The sequence below is a fragment of the Talpa europaea genome (assembly GCF_964194135.1).
Source record: "Talpa europaea genome assembly, chromosome: 4".
Taxonomy (NCBI): Eukaryota; Metazoa; Chordata; class Mammalia; order Eulipotyphla; family Talpidae; genus Talpa; species Talpa europaea.
The window spans coordinates 103,013,890-103,036,801 of NC_140070.1; the positions used below are offsets into that span (position 1 = coordinate 103,013,890).

The 22,912-nt window shown below is 42.1% G+C and overlaps 1 protein-coding gene across 1 annotated transcript in view; it reads left to right on the forward strand.

Annotated features, from left to right (window-relative positions):
• The window catches only part of LOC311170023 (protein mono-ADP-ribosyltransferase PARP14-like), a gene marked incomplete at both ends in the record, with an annotated part of 76,276 nt that overhangs the window by 36,877 nt on the left and 16,487 nt on the right, over nt 1-22,912 (forward strand). The window contains 5 exons of the mRNA XM_084232340.1: nt 9,326-9,359; nt 10,648-10,881; nt 13,275-13,511; nt 19,233-21,478; nt 22,639-22,875. Coding sequence (XP_084088466.1) covers nt 9,326-9,359; nt 10,648-10,881; nt 13,275-13,511; nt 19,233-21,478; nt 22,639-22,875 — 2,988 coding nt within the window. The remainder of the gene's footprint in view (nt 1-9,325; nt 9,360-10,647; nt 10,882-13,274; nt 13,512-19,232; nt 21,479-22,638; nt 22,876-22,912) is intronic.

Below are 22,912 nucleotides of genomic sequence, written 5' to 3' on the forward strand. Positions count from 1 at the left end.
GATTATTCATCTACAGCTCTCTAGGTTAAAACAGGTTTCAGCTTTTTTTCTCCCTTAACAGCTTTTTTGAATATTAAAGAGTGCTTGTTCCTGATATCATACTTTTTCAGGTTATATTTCACAATGGATGAACCTCTCTGGAAAGAAGTAAATTTGAGAATTTAAGTCAGATGATTTAGTTACACACACATACCTATGATAAAACATAATTTATAAATTAAGCACTGTGAGAGATTAACAACAAAAATAAAATAGTTCAATTATAGCAATACACTGTAATAACATTTTTTGAATGTAGGCTCTTTTTTTCTCTCAAATATCATATTGTAGGTAATATGTTTGGACTGCAGTTAACCATGGGTAACTGAACCTGTAGAATGCAAAACTAAGTGTAAGAGAGAGAACTGTATTCTTAAAGCCGGGTGGCAAAGCAATGCATTTTCAGCTGCTGCTGAGATACAGCTGGCATCATGTCATTGCCATTGGCAACAGTGTTAGGAACAGGTGGGCTGCTGTTTTACTGGGTGCTGTTTTACTGGTTGGGGTCTGACTCATTTTTTATCCCTGAACTTAGACCCTCTGGTCAATGGTTGCTTAATAAATGCTTCACAAACCAAATAAGAATGAAAGAGCCTAGTCAGGATACTACCCAAAGAAGGGACAATCTCTTCAACATCCTTGGCTTATCAGCACTTTCCCTTACACTGAACAGACTCCTTGGCAAAAAACTTCCTTCTTCATGAACTAGGGCAGGACATGTGAGCCAGGCCCAGTCAGGGTTCTGGGACAGGAGTGCAGCTATGTCCTGCACGGTCCAGGCCTTAGAGGAGACTGTGAGTAGCCCAGTGTGTCCACAAAGTTGTGTAGCACAGCCACACTGCCCAGATTGGTGCTTTAATTGTCAAGTCCAACTCATTGTTTTAGTTCTGCCCAATGAAATCCATGCGACGAAGCCTCGTAAATCCTCAGTGTGAAACCCTTCTACTGTGTAAAGATTAAATAAATTCCAAGGTTATTAAATAGCACATGCTCCTTGGCAGTCTATCTTTTGATGATTTCAAAGTCCTATGCATGAATAAACCAAAAGTACTAAGCAGCCATATTGCTAATTTGCTAACCCAGTATCTATTTGGTAGTGAAGGAAAGTTTATTTTTTAACTTCTCCATGTAAATACCAGATTCAATCACTATTGAACACCTTGATTGTACCAAATAGTATAATCGGTGTTTTCACACTCAGTATTCTATTGCCCTAAATAATCTTTTGATGTAATATTATATCTCTATTTAAAATTGGGGAAACTTATGCTCAGAATGCACAAAGCTTCTTTCGTGCACCCCTTTGGCAAGTAGCCAGGATCTCTTGCTGTGTCTTAATCTGTATCTTTATAAAATCAGGAAAATATTTTCCATCACCCGCTTCCATGTCATAAGATCCAATCACAATAATATCTTATCTATTCCCAGGTCTATGTATGTCAGGATCTAAATAGGATCTTGCAATAAGCAGAGTCAAGAAGGATTACATTTGCCTGGAGGTGGCTCAGGATTTCCTAAGGAAGGTTGAATAGAGCAGATGGCGAGTATCTGAAGTTTTGAATCTTCAGACTTAGGAAACTAGAGATATTTGGTTTGAACCAGGTGGAGCAAGGAGATGGGGAAAGAGTTGTTTTTAGGAGAACTGGGCACTGCATTACTGCTGCATGAGTGAGCTAACAGAAAAAGCAAAGATGGTCCATCTGGGTTGACCCTCCCCAGTGAAGCAGAACACTACAATAAATAATAAAATGTTGTGCTTAAGCTATTGCATTTTGGAATGGTTTGTTATATAACAGCAAATAACTGAAAGATCCTGGAAGGGAAATTTGCAATATATAAAGAAACTGCCTATGTATTTACTCTTTAACTATCATTCCTCACTTCTAGGAACATACTCTCAACAAAGACAAAACCAAACATGTACAAGGTTACCCATTAGGGCCTTATTTGTAATAAAATGTAGTAAAATGTTTGATTTTACTACACTACCCCAATGGCAAGCATAAAAGATTAGTTAAATAAGCCCTGATAAATTCATAAAACAGTTGAGTAGAGAATGAAGTGAATCTCTGTGTTCTGATATGGAGTAACTGAGAGGATATATTAAGTGCAAAATGCAACATATAATAATGTGTCCATTTGTGCGTGGAGAGAAATAGTTTATAGTCCACATAATTCACTCTGTATATACTATCTTGTATATAAAAGTATGTTATGTTTTGTATAAAAAATAAAAAAAAAGTCACATGCACACATACACTTAGTTTTGGAAAAAGAAACACTAGAATAATATTCCAGAAACTAAGGACATGCTCACCTGGTTACTGACAGAAATGGGTGGAGGGATTGTCTGAATATACATTTTTATATGCTTTTTATTTTTTAACCATGTTAAAGCTTTACATTCTCAAAAATAAGATCAACAATGCACAACTGAGGCTTTCAGTATTTGAAAACTTATTATCCAGTTCAGCTAAGATATGTGACTGATAAATAACTGAAGTTCTTACATATATCTTCATTACTTCATTTCCAACTCATTTGCTAATGTAAACAAAAATCTCAAGAACATATCAGAACTACACTCATTCATTAATTGCAAGTTAGCTATGAGAAAGTTGGGCAAAGGTTGAAACATTCCCATTGTATCTTTTATTTGCAAATTAAGTACAAACTTTATAGCAGTAAACTGTATAATAAAAACATATACAAACTTTTTTTTTTTTTTCAGAGAGCTGGCTGTTTTTGTACTTATCAGCACATCACTGGTGGAGATAAGTATGGTGTAAAACCTGTCTTTTTTAATGTGATCTAGATTATATTCAATAAGAATTAATGCTTAACTTGGACATATGCACATACATCTGATTGTCAGTGTTTACTTAACAAGATCTTTACCCTGTTGACTCTTTACCTCCCACCACACTAGAAAGATCAAGTCTACTCCAGACTCTTCTGCAGAAACCTCCCTCCACTTCCCACTCAACTGTTGGTTTGAGTGATAGAAGGCTTGGTATTACATGCTAAAGGGTATGAGTTCCCCTCCAAGGTTACCCATCATCCTGAAACCTCAGGTTACACGTCATCTCCCTATATCCTCTTTGAGCCCCCACACCTGGGCTAGGAGCACCTCTTAGTTTATTCTAGGAGCACCTGTATATTCCTTTCAAGAGCACTTACTCCGCTGTGTGTCATGATGCCTGTGTTCCCACAGCTCCATCTTGAGTGCATGAGACCTAATAAACATTCCTCAGGAAAACTTTGAATGTCCTGTTTCCCCCACATTTCTAGATTATATAATATTGGCTGACCAGGAAACAAAATGCAAAGGATGGAAAGCAAGGAGGAATTCTGATAGTTGACTGTTGAAATTCTCAAATGGACCCCAAACATTCTAAAGACTGAGTAGTCATTTAATTTTTCTCATAAAATGTCAGCCTGTTACAGGGCAGGGAGAGGGGTACCCCAGACCCCACAAACCTGCCTGCTCTAAATAGTTTCTTCCATCCGCCGCATCAAGACAAAACATATGAGAATTCAATGAAAAGGAACTTTAATACAATCAGTAAACAACACAGGAAAGGCAAAGCATATAGTTTCTAAATCAAGTACCCAAAATTCATCCCCTCGTGGGCAAAAGTCCACCCAAACAGGATTGGTGCAGAGCAAGGCACAAAAGCCTGCCACAAATCTAAAGCACCTTTCAGTGGGGACCCACAGAAAAGGATTAGAAACAGACAAGTCTGGAAGGAAAAGAGCAAAATCAAAATCAAGATAAAAGCTGCCACTGTTACCTCCCCACGGGTCTCTCATCCACATCTGTGTCAACCAGTCCACAGCCACAAGGCAAGCGCACTGTCTTCACATGTCTCTCTGCTCTGTGTGCCTTCTCCAGGTCTCCTTCCGGCTCTCCCTCTAGTATCCTTCCTTCCTCTGTCCCTTCTCCAGCTTCTTCTCTTCTCTTTAGCTCCACCCTCCTTTGGGTGGGGCAGGGAACCTGGAACTTCCCCCTTTCCTGGGGACCACCCTGTTACAAGCCTGCAGCAAAGGTGACAATGTCCTTGTGCCTGTGCAAGGTCTAGTTGTAACAGGGTGGTCCCCAGGAAAGGGGGAGGTTCCCTGCTCCAGGACCACCCTGTTACATAGTGACCCAGTGCTGCTGCATTTATTTGTGACTTGAGTGAAAGTCAGAAAGAACCCTGAACTTGGGCACCCTTTTACACAGATGAAGGGAGGTCAAGATGCCCACAGTGGCATGGTCAGTCTTTGCTGTGGACTAGAGAGGAAGGTGAGGGATTGGGGGTGACTAGCCAATCATAGGGCAGCTGTTTATAGACAAAAGTAGACACTGTCGGGGTAACATTTAATAAGGTTAAAAACTCCACTCCTTGTCCAGCAGACAAATTTAGAAGCTTGAATAGATAGAGGACATCCATACGGTTGCTATGGAGCCAGGGGGTAAGACTCATCACCTTGACCATGAATGCAGAAGCACAGCCCAGACACGTCCCAGCAGATAACTGGTACAAACTGGGCACCCACGTTAAAAATAAAACAAAGAATAAAAGAGCCTCAAGTCTTCCCTTCCCTGCAGATCTCTCCTGTCCCGTACCTGCTCCCTTGCAGGATTTTCAATAAATCCATCTTTTCTGTTCTTCACTCTGTCTCTGGGGAATTCTTTCCTCCCATGCTTCTGGCTCACTTCAATATTTCTCCCTACTACAGAAACTAAAGGTAGAAAAATTTCTGGGAAATGAAAGTGAAAGGCACCAAGTGAATCGCCTGGCCTTAGGGTGGGGCTGGCAGAGCCGGACCTGCATGCTCAGCAGAAGAATGGCTGCATCGGGTTCCTTTCCGCTGCTGATAGAGGGGTCCTGGGGCCTGGACCCCCCCAAGAACTTGAGCACCAGGTTGCAGGTGTACTTCCAGAGCCAGAAACGGTCGGGAGGCGGGGAATGCGAAGTCTGCCAGGAGGCTGGGAGCCCACCTCGCTTCTTGGTGTACTTCTCCCAGGAGGATGGTGAGGGGCACCGGGGGTGTGTCTGGAAGGGACAACTGGAGAAATTTCCAGGGGACGCTTGGGGCTGCGGCAGCCTCGAGAGAATCGTAGGCCTGCGGTGGGCGGGGAGGACCTGGGGGTAGCGGGGAGGGTGGCAAGCAAAAAGGACCCAGGGCGGCGCAGCGCCGCGTTTGCTTTGCCCCGGGCGGTGCTGCGGCTGCTCTTGCCCCGCGCTTCCCATAGCTCCTCCGGCTAGGCTTGGAGGTGGCGGCAGAACCCCCCGAGTGAATTAATTCAACAACGTGGTAAAACAGAAAAGTAGAGACTGATAACTGATTTACCCACATAATTTGTCAAGGCAACACATTGCCTTTGAAGCAGAGCTGCAGTCCTTTGTGGTTTTTCTCTTACTAATTTTTTTTTTTTTTTTTTGTGGGACCTTCACCGTTGGCCGGGGCTCGAACTGGGGCTAAAGGCTGCGGGGAGCCTCGCAACCCAGCGCTCAACCGCTGCGCCACCCAGGGAGACCCTATCTTATTAAATTTTGAGGGTATTGGGGCAGAGTAAGCTCTGAGCCCGTGGGTGTGGCTCATAGCCATTCTATTGAAAAAGGAAAACTTTCCTAACTCCACCTCCTGCCTTCCTCAAAGGGGGGTTTGTGGGAAGCTGGGGAAGAGCAGAACTCGCCTTTGACCTCAGAGAAAATGCACGCAGGTGGGAAGCTCTTTTCTTGGTTTTTGGGTTGCACCTTGGTCTCTGCTCTGCGGCCTCTGCCGCCAGCACACTACTCAAAACTCTCTCTTTTCTCATTCTTTCGTGCTTGGGTGAGCACTCACAAATAGGATCAACCCCCTCCCCCTCCCCGCCCGCCATTTGCCCGGAAAAGTAGCAACATTTCTAGAACTCCAGAGTTTTATGGGAACGAACACAAGGAAAGAGAAAAGGTTCCAGGGACTCAAAGAAAAGCATCTAAGCCTGGGGGTGAATTCAGTTCCTGATGGGCAAGATCCTGGGGATGACCCTTCAGGCCCGAGAGCGCTGCGTGTGCGCAGAATCCGGAGACTTCCTCAGGGAAGGAGCCCCAAGTTTGGACCCCAGCAGTTTTGTTGATTAGCAGCTCTCTGCTTATCTCTGCATTGGCAAGGTCTGCAGACTGGACAGCAGGAACATGTGGGATCTGGAAAGGATTATCATATATAAAGAGGGGGTGGGGAGTGCTTCTATTGAGAAAAATACTCTGCTGATGTCCACAGCACTCGGCAAGATACAGCCAATGAAACACAACTGTTAGGGGAAAAAGGATGTCCCGTTCAATATCGGGGCTGCCCTATAACACAACCACTATTTTTATAAACAAAAATTACAATAAACAGCAAAATCACTGTCAGGTGGCAGCATTGTGCATTCAGAAATCTTGTTGGATCCAGTGTTTCACAAAAATATATCTTGGGAAGATTGTTGATTTTATTTTGAACATCCTTCATGCCCCACAGGAGAGTGAGCAGTGGTTAGGGTCTATTGATCATATGAACTTGCCCAATCAAGTATCTCCAGCTCCATGATTCCAACCAGGAAGGTGGGATATAGTGGGAAGAGAGATCAGGGTGAGCCTGGGGGCGAAGGGGTGAAATTCACCAGATGCAGTGGGGAAAAAAAAATGTAGATTTATGGAAATACACTGCTAAGAGAAGTGGCAGAACCTCCGTGAGCCCAGAAAAACACTAGGCTTTCTTTTGTCATTTACTGGAATGTGTGGGGGTGTCAGCATTGACCTTTGATATCCAATGCAGACCCACCTGGCCCAGCTCCCAGTTTCTGCTTTCATTGTCAAGGTAATGGGTAGGGCCCATTTCCCTTAGCAACTTTATCTCTTCCCTTTATCTAGTCGAGCCTCTCAAACTTGCCTGCTGGGCAAGGAGTGGGGGCTTAGTTTTTAACCTTAGTAGTTACCCCACACTACACAAGAAAAAAATTGAAATGTTACGGGGTTTTTACCAAATATTTGAGGAAATTAGAAAAATTCAAGATCCAGTCCATGTTCATAGGAGTATAATAGAACTCAACAGAATTAGTATCTATTATAATAGCTACAAAGGTGCAAAGTTAATTATTTTCTCTACAATTATCCCCTTTCCTAAGATAATCATGGTAGAATTCATTGTTTAGAAAATAAGTCTAATTTCAATAAATGTGTTCTTTATTTGTCTAAGAACAGCAAGATAAACCATGTAGCCTCTTAAATCTGCTGGCTATTAGACAGATTTTACCTATAGTAACTAAACAAATACTGGGGGAACATTAAATCCTGAATGAACTCCACCCATGATGTTTTATGGACTCTACCCCCACCTCCATGCCAAAGAGATCCCAGGCACCCAGGATTGTAAATCCCATTAATGCCTTTCTTGACTTCCTGAAGGAGGGTTGCTGGGAACTAAAGGTGGAGTTAAGCCACCATGCTTGTGTTATCGATTTTTGGAGTCTGTGGGTTTGGAGGGCAGGGTCCTTGGGTTCACTCTGGGAAAGGTTTCACCAGAGCTCCCAGAGATGAGGTTAGAAATCCAGGAGGGCTAATGGGGGCAGTAAATTTTAAGAGAACTTGCACAGGGGAGGTAAAGGAGAAACTCTAAGATGAGAGCTAGGAAAATGGGCACATCTGCCTGCAGGAGTATAGCCACTCGGAGAAACAACCAATCACAAAGTAGGATTGTTAGGGGGGGGAAAAGGATGTCCTAAAGCTAATTCCATACAGGCTTTGTGGACTCCACCCCCACCCCAGGCCAAAGCCAAAGACACTGGGAACTCCAAATCCCATCACCACCAAAGGGAAGGTGGCTGGGACCTGAGGGTGGGGTTAAGCAGCCAGGTGGATATAAAAGGCAGACAAGTGGGCTTTGGGGGGGGGGTCCCCATTTTGGCTCTCCGCCAGCTCGCAACGTCAGCCAGCTCTGAGAGTGACTTTGGGTTTCCAGGTCGTCGGATCGGGTAGGACGCATTAAAGACTTTATTTCCCTATTTTCTCCCTGAGTTGTACATTTTCTTTATTTCCTTTTCCCTTGTAGATAAACCTTTTATTAACCTTTTGTGTGTGCCTGTAGCGGAGTATTAATAAGTCCCTTCTAAGCGCGCGGGTGAGGACCCACAGCCAGGCAACCCGCTCAATATCGGGGCTGCCCTATAACAGCATGATCACATTTTAGAATAGAAAGAAAAGGTTTAAATATCCCCTAGACACAGGCCCAGATGGCTTCTTTTACACCTCCTTGGCGCTGCTGCCTTGGAGTCTTTGCTTCTGTTCTTTTTTCTCTAAATAAAGACTTGCTTCTCTTTGCTTATTTATCTGAGGGTTTGTCTACAAATAACTTTGTGAATGAAGATTAGTTGACAATTGTGTTTTTTTCTTCTCATATTTCAGTTCAACAAAGAGTACTGCAGAGAGAGGACCACAAGTTAGTATGGTCACAAAAAGGAACATTCAACTTGACTGTCAAGATGCCCACAGCCCCAGATAAAGGCCATGTTTTTCAGGGGGAAGTTCCAAAAAGAGTAAGTAAGGTGTGACTAAAAGAGAAGTAAGGTGTTCTGCCTATGTGTTTCGGATGGGATACCAGGGTAGAAAATAGCGGGAAGTATGAATCAAACTGGAGAGAGAAAAGTAACTTACAAGATAGAGGGGATGATGTTGGTGAAGCGTAGCATGGAATAATGAAGGAGGAGGCACTTTTTATTCGATTTTTGACACTTTTAGAAAAGCCAAGATTTGGAGGTTACAATAATGTTGGCTGGGGTCTGTCTTGGGTGTTTTATAACCTGGAACTTAGTTACTTTGCTTTGTTTTGACATTGTTTTGAGGGCACTGTGATCCATACTGCATGTCCTGAGTATGTAATGTCCTCAGCTGTAATGGTGTCCCCATGTGGGGTGGTTGGGGGTGAGGATGAAACGGGACAACTCCTGTCACGCAGGAGGCGCAGCGCTTGCTCACAGTGACCACTCAGGGAATGTTAAGTGCAGAAACGAGCATGAGCTAAATTGTTACTCTGATCTAGATCTTAACTCACACCCCAAATGCTGGTTCACTGGGGTTTCTAGTATTTGCGACTTGTTTGTACCAGTTGTGCTGACTGAGCGGATGCGCCGAACGCCCGAGGTACCCCAGCAGCATCACCTCAGCTTCTCATTGTCTTCTCTCTAAGCCCTATGTCTCCAGCTGCTCCCAGAGGTACTTTGTCAATGCAAAGAAATGATTGCTAATTCATTCATGCTACTTTATTGTTTGGGTTTCAGGAATCCAAGACCAAAGTCCATGTCAGAGAACCAGGTAATGTCTCCCTCCTGAGGCAGCTTTGCTTTCTTTTAAAAGGGCATAGCCATGGCCAGTACTCTCTTCTTGACTTTATAAGGTAGAGTTTGATGTCTTTGCCATTGACTCTTTATGCACTCCTGGTTCTTATAATTACTTTTTTCACTGTCAGGCGCAGTCCACTGCAGCCTGGCCTGCCAGGATTGGCTCAGGACTCACATCCCTGGTGAAGGTGTGGGCCTATCCTGTCCTTTCCTTGCTCTGCTAAGTGCTTGCCCATCTTTGTGCTCTGGGTTTCATCTCCGCCCAGTGCATCACGGTGCAGCATCTGCTCTAATCATGCTTGAGTTATGGGATTTTTAAGGATCTACATTTCATCCTCATTTTGCTCGATTTGGAAAACTGTCTACAACATTCTGATTTATTTTAAGAGTCCTAACCGTAGGGCGATTTTCAGGATTTAGTGTGGAAAAACTTTAAACAGAGGGCCTCCTCTTCCTCTCTGAAAGGGGCCAACTAAAGTATCTTGTTTGAGACCACCCAACTTCCTATCCGGTTGCTATCACTGGAACTGGGTCAATTTAGAAAGGTTAGTAAATGGTTCTAAAATTTCCAGGACAATGAGAAGCCTATTGTTGTGGGGTTGGATGGCTGTTCGAGAATATATTTGAGGTTTTAAGCAAATCTGAGATGGTGCTAACAAAGCAGTTAAAATAGAGTTAGAATAAAATCTAGGAAAAGCTAAGAAACACAGACTTGATTAAATTCTAGACATGGGGGCCTCCCCTGGTGGCGCAGGTGGTTGAGCGCAGCACTGTGAAGCTGTCCGCAGCCTCTGCAACTCTGGTTGGATCCCAGCTGGCCAGCAAGCGTCCCACATGGCGCCACAGACCTTTCCTGTCTCACCTGCTACTCTCCTCAGCAGTGTATGTCAGTCAGTCTGCCTGTTCTGTTCCCTGCTCTGTCTCTGGTGAGTCCTCTCACACTCCCGCAAATCTGGCCTGTACCCCGTTCTATAAATAAATAAATAAATAAATAAATAAATAAATAAATCTTTAAAAATAAATACATAAATAAATAAATTCTAGACTTGGGAAATGACACAGATACAAATATACAAATACAAAATACTTAAATGTAATATTTTATTTTTATTAACTTAAGCAAAAGGTCTGAGGTCTGTTTTTATTTATTTGAGTTAGCCAAAAGATTAAAAGGGAAAGAAGACATTGTCTTGTGGTCATTTATATTGTTAAAACCATGGTAGGTAAATTATAACATTTGGCAAATTATTTTTTATTGTCAGAAGAACTGGATACAAAACCCTCTCTAAATAGAAGATCAGAAGAAATGGAAGATATCCGAGCAGAACGTGAAAGCATTTCTTCTTTGGTTGCATTTGAAAATCTCAAGGAAAATGTGACTGAGTTGATGTTAATCTTGTTAGTGGAGAACACAAGTGGTTTGTCCAGTGATGACTTTGAAGTGGAAATAATTCGAGATTTTGATGTTGCCGTAGTTACCTTTCAAAAACACATAGGTAAGATCAAGTGATGCTTCGTTTGCCTGCAGTCTTCCTTGTATACACTTTGGGATTTGGGAGACTTGTTGAGGGAATATCTCTGAAAGTTTTACTCTAATAGTTGTTGACTGGAGACACGTGAAAGAGAAGCAAATTTGTTTTTTTGTTTTTTTTTTAAAAGATTTATTTTTATGCAAGAGCTGGGGTACAGGGCAGAGGCGTGGGAGGGTGAGAGGATTCACCAGAGACAGAGCAGGGAGCAGAACAGGCAGATGGACTGAAATACACTGCTGAGGGGAGCAGCAGGTGTGACAGGAGAGGTCTGTAGCACCATGTGGGATTCTCGCCAGCTGTCTGGGAATCGAACCTGCGCTGCGGAGGCTTCGGACAGCTTCACAGTGCGGCGCTCAATCTGCTGTGCCACCGGGGAGGCCTGAGAAGCAAATTTGTTTTGTAAAGAAAACCTGGCATGTTTAATAGATTGAACTTTATTGTATGAGTATCTGTGTGTGCATGTGATAGAGAAAGAGACAACAGCTGAGAAAGACAGAAACAGACAGAAAAAGAGAACACATCCAAACAAATCTGAAGTCTAAGGTTATTAACTTGGTTCAAAGCCGAGGAGTCAGCATTTTCACAGGTGTTACCTCACTTGGAGAAGTAAATATCGAACTGTGTTTTCAAACCATCCTCTGTCTTACTGGATGTAATAATAAAAATACTACTGGGAAATAATAATAATAATAGCACAAACATTCATATGGTGTTCTCATGTGCCATTCAAAGCATGTATTTTTTTTTCCTTTCAACAACTTTGGAGGATAGTAGTATTATCCCTCATTTTAAAATGGAGGAGAAGAGGCACTAATAAGTGGAAGGGCTGGACTTGAACCCAAGGACCCCCTGCTCCAGTTGGTTCTCTTATCCCCTCTACTGTGCTTTCCCTTAGTACTTCTGAGGTCATGCATGCACAGAGATGAGTAAGAGCTTAGAATACAGAAAACGAGTGCTCTTAAGGTCACTGTCTGGAGTCTGTGGACAGTCCCTGAGATTGGAAGAGCTGTCTCCAGAAAGACGAAGACATTTTCCAGTTCCGAGTCTTGCTGTCCCAAGGCCATGGCAGTGGACTGGTTAGTGAAGGCCACAATCATAGAATCAAAATGCTAACTCTGCCATTTAACTAATATCTGAGCCTGTGCTTTACTTTCCTCACTTGTAAAATGAGGAAATAATAGGTAATAATACTTACCTAGCCCAGTTTCTGTAAGAATTAAATGAGGTGGTTTGAAAGCTCTTCACCTAGTATCTGAGACATAGTAAGGATTCAAGAAAGGGAGCTATTCCTATTTCAAATTTATGATTATTAATATTTGAACCTGCTTTTGATCTTTAATCAAAAATCGTGAGCACCTCTTGTGTGCCAGGCACTTGTCTAGGTGCTGAGGTTACAGAGATGATAAATTCCTGTTCCTGAGGAGCTCACATGTAAGGTGCAGGAGGAGCGGCTTCCCTTAGCAGGGAACAGGCTGTGGGGAGAGGGAGTACGGGGAACCCAACACGGTGGCTTAGTTTAGCCCTGCCTACTCCCTTCTATGACATTTATATTCCCCCAGCACCAATCAGGCCCCAAATACACTGTGTTTCATGCCACTGTTGTGCCCTCTGCCTGCATGTTTCCTCTCCTCATTACTGTTCAATGCCTCTTCATCCTCCAACAGCCAGGTCACTTACTCTGGGAATCCTTGATAATCCAGTTCCCAGTATTAACCTTCCCTCCTCATTTGGTTCTGCAACAGGCAATTTGTTTCATTTTAAGATTTCCTGCTTCTTGGATGATGAACTTACAAGGATGTGTTATGTTTATTTTTGTATTTTCAACTCCTAACAAGAACACTTCTGGGATATCATAGGTCCACTATCCATTTTTATCAATTTGAAAGATTTTTCTGAGTCCTGAGGAGGAATAGGAAGAAGGTGAAAAAAAAATATCATACGTGATATTTAGAAATTAGTTTGGAGTCAAATAGCCAAGAGGACTGTAAGCCTAGGTAGTGATTATAAACTCTTTTCTGCTGGGAACAGGGAGCCACTGAATGACTTGAGAAAGGAGGGAGATGAGAATACTTGTAGTGAGAGCACAGGGGTGGGATATCTAGGAAGGTTGGAGAGGGCTGTGACTGGAGACAGGGACACAGTTAAGGGCATTAATCCAGTTATGACATTGCATGGGCTTCAGGGAGAGACTGGCAAGAGTAGGCCTCTAAATTCTCACATAGTCACTAAAATCATGCATCCAGATATGAAGTTCTTGGCTTCTTTACCTTAATTAATATGCAATCCATTTCTTCTGGGTAACAAAAAATCAGAATTTTGTGATACTCATTGATTCAATTAATTACTTTGTTTTGTAGATGTCATGAAATTTGTTGCTGATTGTGCCAAGAACCAGACCACGAGACAACTTCAGCTCTTTCCAAGACTACTTGAAGTGACAAAAACAATAAGAGTAGAAAACCTGCCTCCTGATGTTGATGACTATGATTTAAATTGTTTATTCAAAAATCCTCATAATGGAGGGGGAAGAGTTGCCAGAGTTGAATGTTTTCCTGAAGAGAATTCAGCTCTGATTGAATTTTTTGACAGAAAAGGTAAATATCTAGTAGCCTGATTTTCAATACTCATCTGGCATAATACCTGCTAATCTAAAATTTTAGCAAATCATAACAGTTGTAAGTTGATGTCGATGTATTTATTTTTTTTTCTTCATTGGAAATCTGACTAGTAATACTGGTCATCTTGGAGATGATGTGTAGTGAGTCCAGTTATTCAAATTTTGCAGAAGAATTGTCAAGTTTTTGAAAGCTGTAAGTGTAGGCATGCAAATTCTCACATAGCCATTAAAATCTTCATTAAGATTAAAGTTAATTAAAATTAATATTAATTAAAATCTTAATTAAATCTCTATAATACATGAAAAACGTGTAGTTCTTAGAATCTTTGAAATGCTGTTTTTTAAACAAAGTTGATCTGTTTTTTCTATTTCAATATTATTATTTATATCATTATTATTATTTACATCATTTTTCATTTTTGTACAGTGTATGCTTTCTCCTCTCAGCTGTAGTCCCTATAAAATTCCCACCACCAGTTCACCTGTGAACCATCGCCATAGTCCCCTCTGCTCATGATCTGTGTTTTAGCAGTACACTTGTAGACATTCCCAAATTCAATTCCAAGGATAGGTAAGCAAACAGTTCCTGTAAAGAATTATTACTTCCCTAATTGATACTGATCAAGGGTTCTCTGCCTGACACACAGAAGCCAATTACTATGTCATTACTATGGCACCAACCTTTGAGAGAACAAAGAGTTAATTTAATTTTTTAATTACAAGATTGACCAGCAAGGGGCAGAGGGTATGGCTCAAATCTGTCTCTCCAATAGTGGGACTAGGACTGGTTTTATAGAAATGGAAGGAAGAAAGGGGGGAAAGTTAGAAAAGTAAAGGTTATGGGCTTGGCAAAATCTGGTTGGATAGTTACAAATTGGTCCATTCATAGAAGGTTTCCTGGATTCTCAGTAATTTTGCTAATGGACCCCTACTTCTAAATGTGGTCTGGGCAGCTACTGACAGATCCCTCACCTTTAAACAGGGTCTGCAGTGAACCCTTTTTCTGTTTCCGTGGCTCATATCAGCTTATTTCCAGCTGACATGGGATTTAGCATAAGATCACTTGCTACTATGCCTGCTCATCTTATATGATTCAAATGGGCATCATGATTTGCTGTCTCTAACAAGTGAAAAAGTAGTTAAACAGGCATAATTATTTTGGGAGATCAACCATGATTTCAGTTCCCCTTTGAATTTGTTCATTCCTCAATCTTGAGCAATTGGGGCACTATCCACTGTGACTGCTTCCTACTGCTTAGTGACACAGGGTAAGTTCAGGGTCTGAGGAATGAAATTGTTTTTTATTTAGTTGTAATTGTTCACATGAGTCTGGTGGAGGGTATTGATGCATTTAATTGATAGGTCCTGAAAAACAATATTGAATGAGTAAAAGGAGAAGCATGAAGCCATCTATAAAGATAGATAAAGATAATTTAAAAGAAGAGTCACATGCATAATCCTAGATTTATTAAAATCATTAAGATTAGGACCAGTTGTGGTAACTATCCGAAACCTGGATTGGGGAAAGAAGCCAACAAGACAAATCAAGGAAATTATTTAATATCCAGGGTGAAAGTCCAGATGGCTTGCCTTTAAGGGACCTGGATAATGCTAATATTTTGGTGACTTGTAATTCCACTTGTTGAGAAATAATGACATGTACAACAGCTATTCTCTACGGAATTCATATGCCTCCTTGAAAGACTAAACCAGACCAGGAATTTCTTAAAGTACCTCAATGGCTATCCTTTACTACTGTCCTTACTTCGTGGGTCTCAAACCCAAGTTTTTCCTAGAACTCTAAACTAGGACTGGAACTCTAATCCTCCATGGTCCCTCTTAGAGTTGGACTTGAACACACAACCCTTGGGAGACCCATTGGTAAGATAAAGTACAAGTGCATACAATCAAGTCACTTCTGTTTTCAGAACTTTTTTCCCTTCAAAGTGAAAATAATGCCAAAGAAACCTGGAGCACTAACACTGGCTGGAGAGAAGGGACTGAGCACTCAGTCCATAGGTTTCTAGACAAGTCAGTTTAAGTGGCCACACGGGTCGGATTTGTAATGGGATCTGCAACCTGCTGAGAATACGATGCATTCAGCATGCAGTCAAGGGACCTCAGTCCTACCCCAAGAGTCTCGTTTGGGTTGCCAGGTTAATTCCAAGCAAGGGCTCACAACCCAACACACATTAAGCCAATTACTCTGGCATTGGCTTTTGAGGAGGGGAAAAAAGAGGTTTGTTTTGGTTTGTTTGTGTTTTGTTTGATTTTTTTGCAAGGCCAGTCATCAAGGAGACAGGAGGCCTGGCTCAAATCTGCCTCTCTAGTATTGGGCTAGGACTGGATTCATAGAGACAGAAAAAAGGGGGAACGTTAGGAAAGTAAAGGTTATGGACTTGGCAAAATCTGATTGGATAGTTACAAATTGGTCCATATGTAGAAGATGTTTCTAGATTCTTGTTTATAGATTCCCTCTCCCTGTGCCCCCTTTAAATGTGCTCAGGTACTGAGACTTTTAAATGGAATCCAGGCTAAGCGTATTTTCCTCTCTGTCTACATCAGAGGGCCTCTTTTAGCTGACTGATGATTTGACTTAGAGTTCATTGCAGGCTCAAGTTAAGTGACTCACAGAAGGGATTCACACTCTGTTGTCTCTGTAAGAGAAAATAAAAAAAGGAGTTGAACTTGAGAAGAACTTTGGAGGATTGGCCATGATTTCACTTTGCCTGTTAATGTCATCATACAGCGGTTAATAGGGGCACTTTCATACAGTCAGTGGATGTCCACTGGATAGTTCTTGTGACGCTGTGGAAACCATGTCCTGTTTAACCTTAGGGAAGCAGTGCTGAGGGTTTTGTAGACACAGAATGCCAGTTCTCTGAGGTATGTGCAAAATCATTTTGGAGATTGCACTGATTTTCAGAGGTGAAGTCTGAGGAGTAGGAATTAGGGAATCAGGCTTCTTAGGGAAAGAAGGGACGGGGGAGCATGAGGCAGGAACTTGTGGTATGCCACCCACTTAAGATAGTTTCATGGGGATACTTGAAAGAAGCTCCCTTACTTTTATGAATTGGAGGAATGAAGGTGAATTTAGGATTTGGATTGAAATGGGATGAAATATCTTGTGAAATTCCTTAAGTAAAGGGGAAAAAGAGGACTTCTATAGATGTTCTTTAATCTCCCTCAGCCTGGTCTTGGACCCAGGGAGAGAGCTAGCACAGCTCCCCAACTAAGAAGTTAGCCCCAAAGCCTGTGATGGGAGTTGGCAGCTTCAGAGTTTTCAAACATGTTGAGGACATGAGCCAGTTGGGTATGTCCTCAGAATGTATATTTTATGTGTATACAACAGATAATAGGACTATTTAATCAGTATTTATTTTGCAGGGTGCTCTCCAAGTTTTCCCTCCAACCTGCTCTTTTTCCACCCTCTGGCCATGATGACTTCCCATCCATCTTTGCACTTACTCAATCCTCCATAACCCGAATACACTGATTGTCTTTCTATCTCTGTTCCTTGTAGTACTTACCATTTTTACTTCTATCACTTTGCAGAGCACTGTAAAGTGCCTCTCAGACACTGCTTTAGGGGCATTGTTATTATTTTAAACTCCTTTGAGGCATGAGGCAACTGAGGCACAGAGAAGTTAAATAAGTTGACTAAAGTTATACAACTTGTAATGACAGAGCCAGAATTTCAACCTGTATAGTTTCTAAGCCCTTAACTTTCACTTTTCTCCAAACTCCTGTAGGCATGTCACATTAATTTTTCTTAATTATTATTTACAACTTACATTGATTAACAGTAATGATAAAAATTACATATAAAACTGGATTGAAAATTATTTATCAAGGCTGTAATTTTTATATATATTATTTGAGAGGAATAAGTTAGGCACTTTTCTCTGAAATTATTTGGTTCAATTTCACAAAATCAGATTGACATAACTCTCAGGAAGGGTATTCTTAAAGATTACCTATTGTATGTAAGGTCTTTTGCTGTGTTTTCTGTTACAGTATCTCCTAATAACCTGTTCTTTTTTTTTTTTAAGATTTATTTATTTATGATTACAAGAACTGGGGTACAGGCCAGAGGTGTGGGAGATGAGAGGATTCACCAGAGACAGAGTGGGGAGCAGAACAGGCAGATTGACTGAAGTACACTGCTGAGGGGAGCAGCGGGGGAGTCAGGAGAGGTCTGCTGTGCCATGTGGGTCAGCTCCCTGCCCAGGAATCAACCTTGCGCTGCAGAGGCTGCAGATAGCTTCACAGTGCTGCGCTCGACCCCTTGTGCCACCAGGGAGGCCCATAACCTGTTCTTTCTTTACAGTTGAGAGAATAGAATAGAAAAATTAAAGCACATTAAGGCGTCATCTGTGATGGTTTTGGAGTCAGATAAACCCATGTTCAAATCCTAGTTTTGGTGCTTATTACCTTTGTGATCTTGAGCAAGTAACTTTTTAACTCACCAAAGGCTCTGTTTTCTCAAAAATTTCTCACAAAATAGGACTTGTGTTACTACCTACCTCAGATAAATGTTATGAAGATTAAATGAAATTGGCAGGTGGTATGTGCTCAGCACATGTTAGTGACCAGTGGCACCTCCCATGCTCAGAGCTTATCCAAGGACATGGCCTGCAGTTGAAGCTACGTGTTCAGGTCTCTGAAGAACACAGTCTTTTCATTAAGCTCTAGGAACCAGTCCTGCACAAGATGAAGTTATTTTTCAGCAGCTTTCTACAAGAATGCTCTTTTAATCCTGGAAGTTCTAGAAGTTTATCTAATTCGTTTTCTCTTGACCCCTGGTAACTTTCTAAATTAAAGGGATTAAAGGAAAGAGAGGAGTATCCCTTCACACACACACAATCAGCACCAAGGACTGTCACTATAAAAGTGAGAGGGATATTATGTCTGGGACAGGGGAGATGCAGGACTTAGGAATCAGTCTCCTGGACTGCATTCTGAAGTGACTTTGAGAATGCTCTTGGTTTGGAACCTCTGCTGAAGGGGTAAGAACATGGCTAAGACAGACACTGGTTTGAATAGTAGTTCAGATATTTATAGTGTTGTGACCCATTTGAGTTGTCTAACTTTTCCTAGCCTTAGTTTTATCATTTACAAAGAGCAATGATATGATAGTGTCTCTACCACCAAGGTTTGCTGTGAGAAGTCAATGAATTAATATATGTAAAGCACTTAGAATAGTGCATGACACATTACTCTTCTGCAGTATTTTTATTCTCCTTCCCATTGATGCATTAAGAGAATCTAAGTTAGGAATGAATCCAAAAATGGTGGACTGTGGAAGAAGAACCACATAACATGAATTTTAGAACAGCTTCATCTTGAGCAATAAAATATTCTTTACACTGGGGCAAACATTCTCCCAGGGCATGTGACTAAGTTCATAGATTGTGGTTATCTATCAGAGTTATCAGATCATAAACTAGAATTTACATAATAGAATACCAATGTAGAGTAACTGGCAAGAAGTAGTTACTCCATTGAGCAAGGGATACCGGTGCAGCATTTTACTTATCCATTTATATTTGAGCACCTTGAGGGTAGTGTTGCTTTTAATAAATGTAACATTAAAGTCCTACAGAGATTGGGATTTATTACCGTAGAGTAGAAAAGTGTTATTTTTTCTTATTGAAACATGACACCGAAATACTTAGTTTTATTTCTTTCCGCTAAGTGGTCGACACCATTATGACCAAGAAGCTTGAGCTCAATAAAATGCCGCTCTCAGTGTTCCCATACTACTCCTCCTTGGGCACAGCCTTGTACGGAAAGGAGAAGCCTCTGATCAAGCTTCCAGCACCCTTCAGAGAATCCTTGGACCTTCCCTTGTGGAAGTTCTTGCACAAGAACAATCACCTGATCGAGGAGATAAATGATGAAGTGAGACGCTGTCACTGTGAGCTCACCTGGTCCGAACTCATTGGGGAAGTTACCATCCGACCCGCACCCTCCTTACTCAGACAGGGAAGACAGAGAATCAAGAGCTGGCAGAAAAATGCTTCCACAGCCTTTGCCAGCATCAGGTCTAAATATAAAGTGTCCTCATTTAAAGTGGATCCCATCGTGTGGGACACCATGAAAAGTGACTTACAAGACAACAGGGTGTTGATTGAGTTTGATACACTGCTAGAGATCGTCACTTTGGTGGGGAGATCAGAGGATGTACAAAAGATCGAGCCACAACTCACAGAATTAATAGAAAGCACCACACAAAGAATTAAAAGGGAACAGCAAAGCCTGAAGGAAAAAGTGTCCCTTTCTCCAGGGAGATTTTTTCTCTTGTGCCACAGTGGTGCACTGGAACGTTTCCGCTCAGAAGACCCAGAGGTGGAGATTGTCTATCATAAAGCCTCTCGGCAGATGGGCATCAGAGGGCTCCCCGCAGATGTGTATAAGGTGAAGTGTGAAGTCCAGGAGAGGGTGCATGCCATGGCTCAGAAACACGTGCAGGTTCCCCCTGAGGTTTTCCAGTTTTTACAACAGGCAGACTCTGCCGAATTCTCTAAGTCTCTTTTTATAGCACAGAAAATTCTTGCAATTTATGAGCTAAAGGATCCAAGTGTTCTCTTAACCAGCTGTTCTCCTGAAGTCCTATTAGAAGCTGAAAAGCAGATGACCAGTGCCTTAAATTATCAGCGCATAGATGTTGAGAACAGACATGTTCTCAATGGCAAGAAATGGAAAGGACTCACTCGCAGCTTGCTCAACAAACATAATTCCTCCTCAATGACTGTAATAATCAATGAGTTAACTTCAGATGTCAACTCTGAGGTCATTGTGGCCGGCTGTGTGAGAGAAGTAAAAGAAATTTATCACTTGCTTTTTGACTTTCTGGACAAGCACATGGTCATAGAGAGGATGATTGAAGTAAAGCCTTCCTTAGTGAATGATTTCTTAAGGAAAGAAAAGAAACCATTATGGCAAAAGATAAAGAAAACAAATCTGCAGGTAGTTTTTAATCCTGAGAACAAACAAAATGGCATTTCACTAACTGGTCCAAGGATAGAAGTCCTGAACGGAATGAACCTCATCAAGAAAGCCCGGGATTCTCTCTGTGTTAAAAGCATCCATATTGATCAGCCAGGAGTCAGACAGTTATTCCAGGAGAGAGGAGCGTTTTATAGAAGTGAGGTCAAAAGGCTGTTTGGTTGTTTTATTGAAGTACAGGAGAACAAAGAAAAAGCAGGAGAGGGCACTGACGGGAAGAAATGCCTCTGTGGGGTGGACTTGGCCCCTGGAGTCTCCTTGATTGTGCAGCAGGGCGACCTGACAGGGTTCCCCGTGGAAGTGGTGGTGAATGCAGCCAATGAGGAGCTCCAGCACATCGGGGGCCTTGCTGCTGCTCTTTTAGAAGCAGCAGGCCCTGAGCTCCAAGCCGACTGTGACCAGATAGTGAAGAGAAATGGCAAGGTCCCACCTGGCCACGCCACCATCTCAAAGCCGGGAAAGCTCCCATACAGGTGCGTGATCCACGCAGTCGGGCCCCAGTGGAAGAGAAATGAGGCCCAGAGGTGTGTGTCCCGGTTGAAGAGAGCTGTGGAAGAAAGTCTTTGTTTGGCTGAAAAACACAAGTGTCAGTCCATCGCCATCCCTGCTATTAGTTCTGGAGTGTTTGGCTTCCCCTTACCCCAGTGTGTGGAGACCATCGTTTCTGCTGTCAAGGGGCATTTCCAACATAAGTCAGATGCATGCACCTTGAAAGAAATCTACCTTGTGGATACAGCTGAGAAGACTGTGGAGGCCTTTGCCAGCGCCGTGAAAACTCTATTTAAAGATGCCCGGCCCGATGCTGCTTCCCTGCCCAGATTGCCAGCAGCCAGCCAGCCCGACTTGAGAGAAGATCATGGGAACGGACAAGTTCTCTTGTCCCCAGAAGGCCTGAGGCTCTTGTTGGTGAAAGGAGAGATGCAGAGTGCTGCGGTGAGTGACCCAATTCACACCCCTTCAGCTGCCTCACCTTTGTAAGATACATGTTTTATAAGTATTTTTACCTATTTGAGATCATCTGTCTTTTTAATTCAAGTTATTTGTTTAAGACATTGTCTTTTAATTCAAAATACTGAAAGAGACTTAAAATTAGAGTTCTGATTGCAGAGAGCTTAAATAAAACCTTAAGTATATTAGGTCACGTTGATTATTGATTATGAGCCAGACATTATTGAAAATGCTTGACATGCATTTTTCCTTTCATGCTGTGAGTAGATCCTACAATCATTATTTCTCTTAATCACAGGCTAAGGCATAAGAGTTAAAGGGATGAAATAATTTGCCAAAGTCCTGCAGGTAAAAAATGGTATAGTCATGATTGGAATTTATTTGGGCAATTAACTATTGCATTATATTCAAATATTTAAAATATTATATTCAAATATTAAAAATAATTTGCTCATTAGAAAATTAAAATAATTAAGCAAAAGAAAATCTTTTTTTTTTTTATAAATTTTATTGTTATATTCCCCATACAATTGCAGCCCCCCCATTCTGACCCCAATCCCTCCCCTCCCGCCCCCGCCCCCCTAAAAGTGTCTCTGGTTCATAGTTTTTTGTTGATTTTGATTTTCACTTCAAAAGAAAATCTTTTAAGGAAGAGTCAGTAACTGGAATGAGTTCTGAGGCCAGTCTTCCTTGAACACTGAGCCCAGTTCTCCCTACCACCAGAAACATTCTAGGTTGTGTTGTCAAAACAGGTCTGCCAATCTGCTGACAGCTCACAACCTACGTGCTTATGTTGATGCTCTTCCTTGACCCTAGTGACTTCCCGGTTTCTCTACCTGCTGCAATCCTTCCAACTTCTCAGCGCCCACCTTGCCCCTGTTGTCTTCACCCCTTGAAGGACCTTCCTCTGGATTCCTCCAGTGGTCCCATACTGTTTATGTATTGCTTTTGGACAATTCTCTTTTGTCCTGCAGTTTCTTAAGTGAACAAAGTATCTAATAACACTGTGTTAGGTGGCATTCAATCTCTGAAAACTTGACCATCTTAGTTGTCCCCTATGGAGCCAGCCCAGTGGGTCAATATAGTAATCCTTGATGAATGCTTTCTGTTAGTATTTGAAACATATTGTTGGTTTTGTCTTTAAGGTCGATGTTATTGTCAACTCTGTTCCCTCGAGCCTTTCACTAAATAGAGGACCCCTTTCTCAAGCCCTCTTGGGAAAAGCTGGGCCAAAACTCCAGAAGGAATTGAACGCAGCTGGACAAGGGGTGGCTGTGGACGTGGGCACGGTTCTCCTCACCAGTGGCTGCAATCTGAAGTGCCAGCATGTGCTTCACGTGGTGGCTCCAGGGTGGAAAAATAACAGCACATCTGCACACAAGGTGGGATCTGGTTGTACACCCTCCAGGAAGTTGGGGA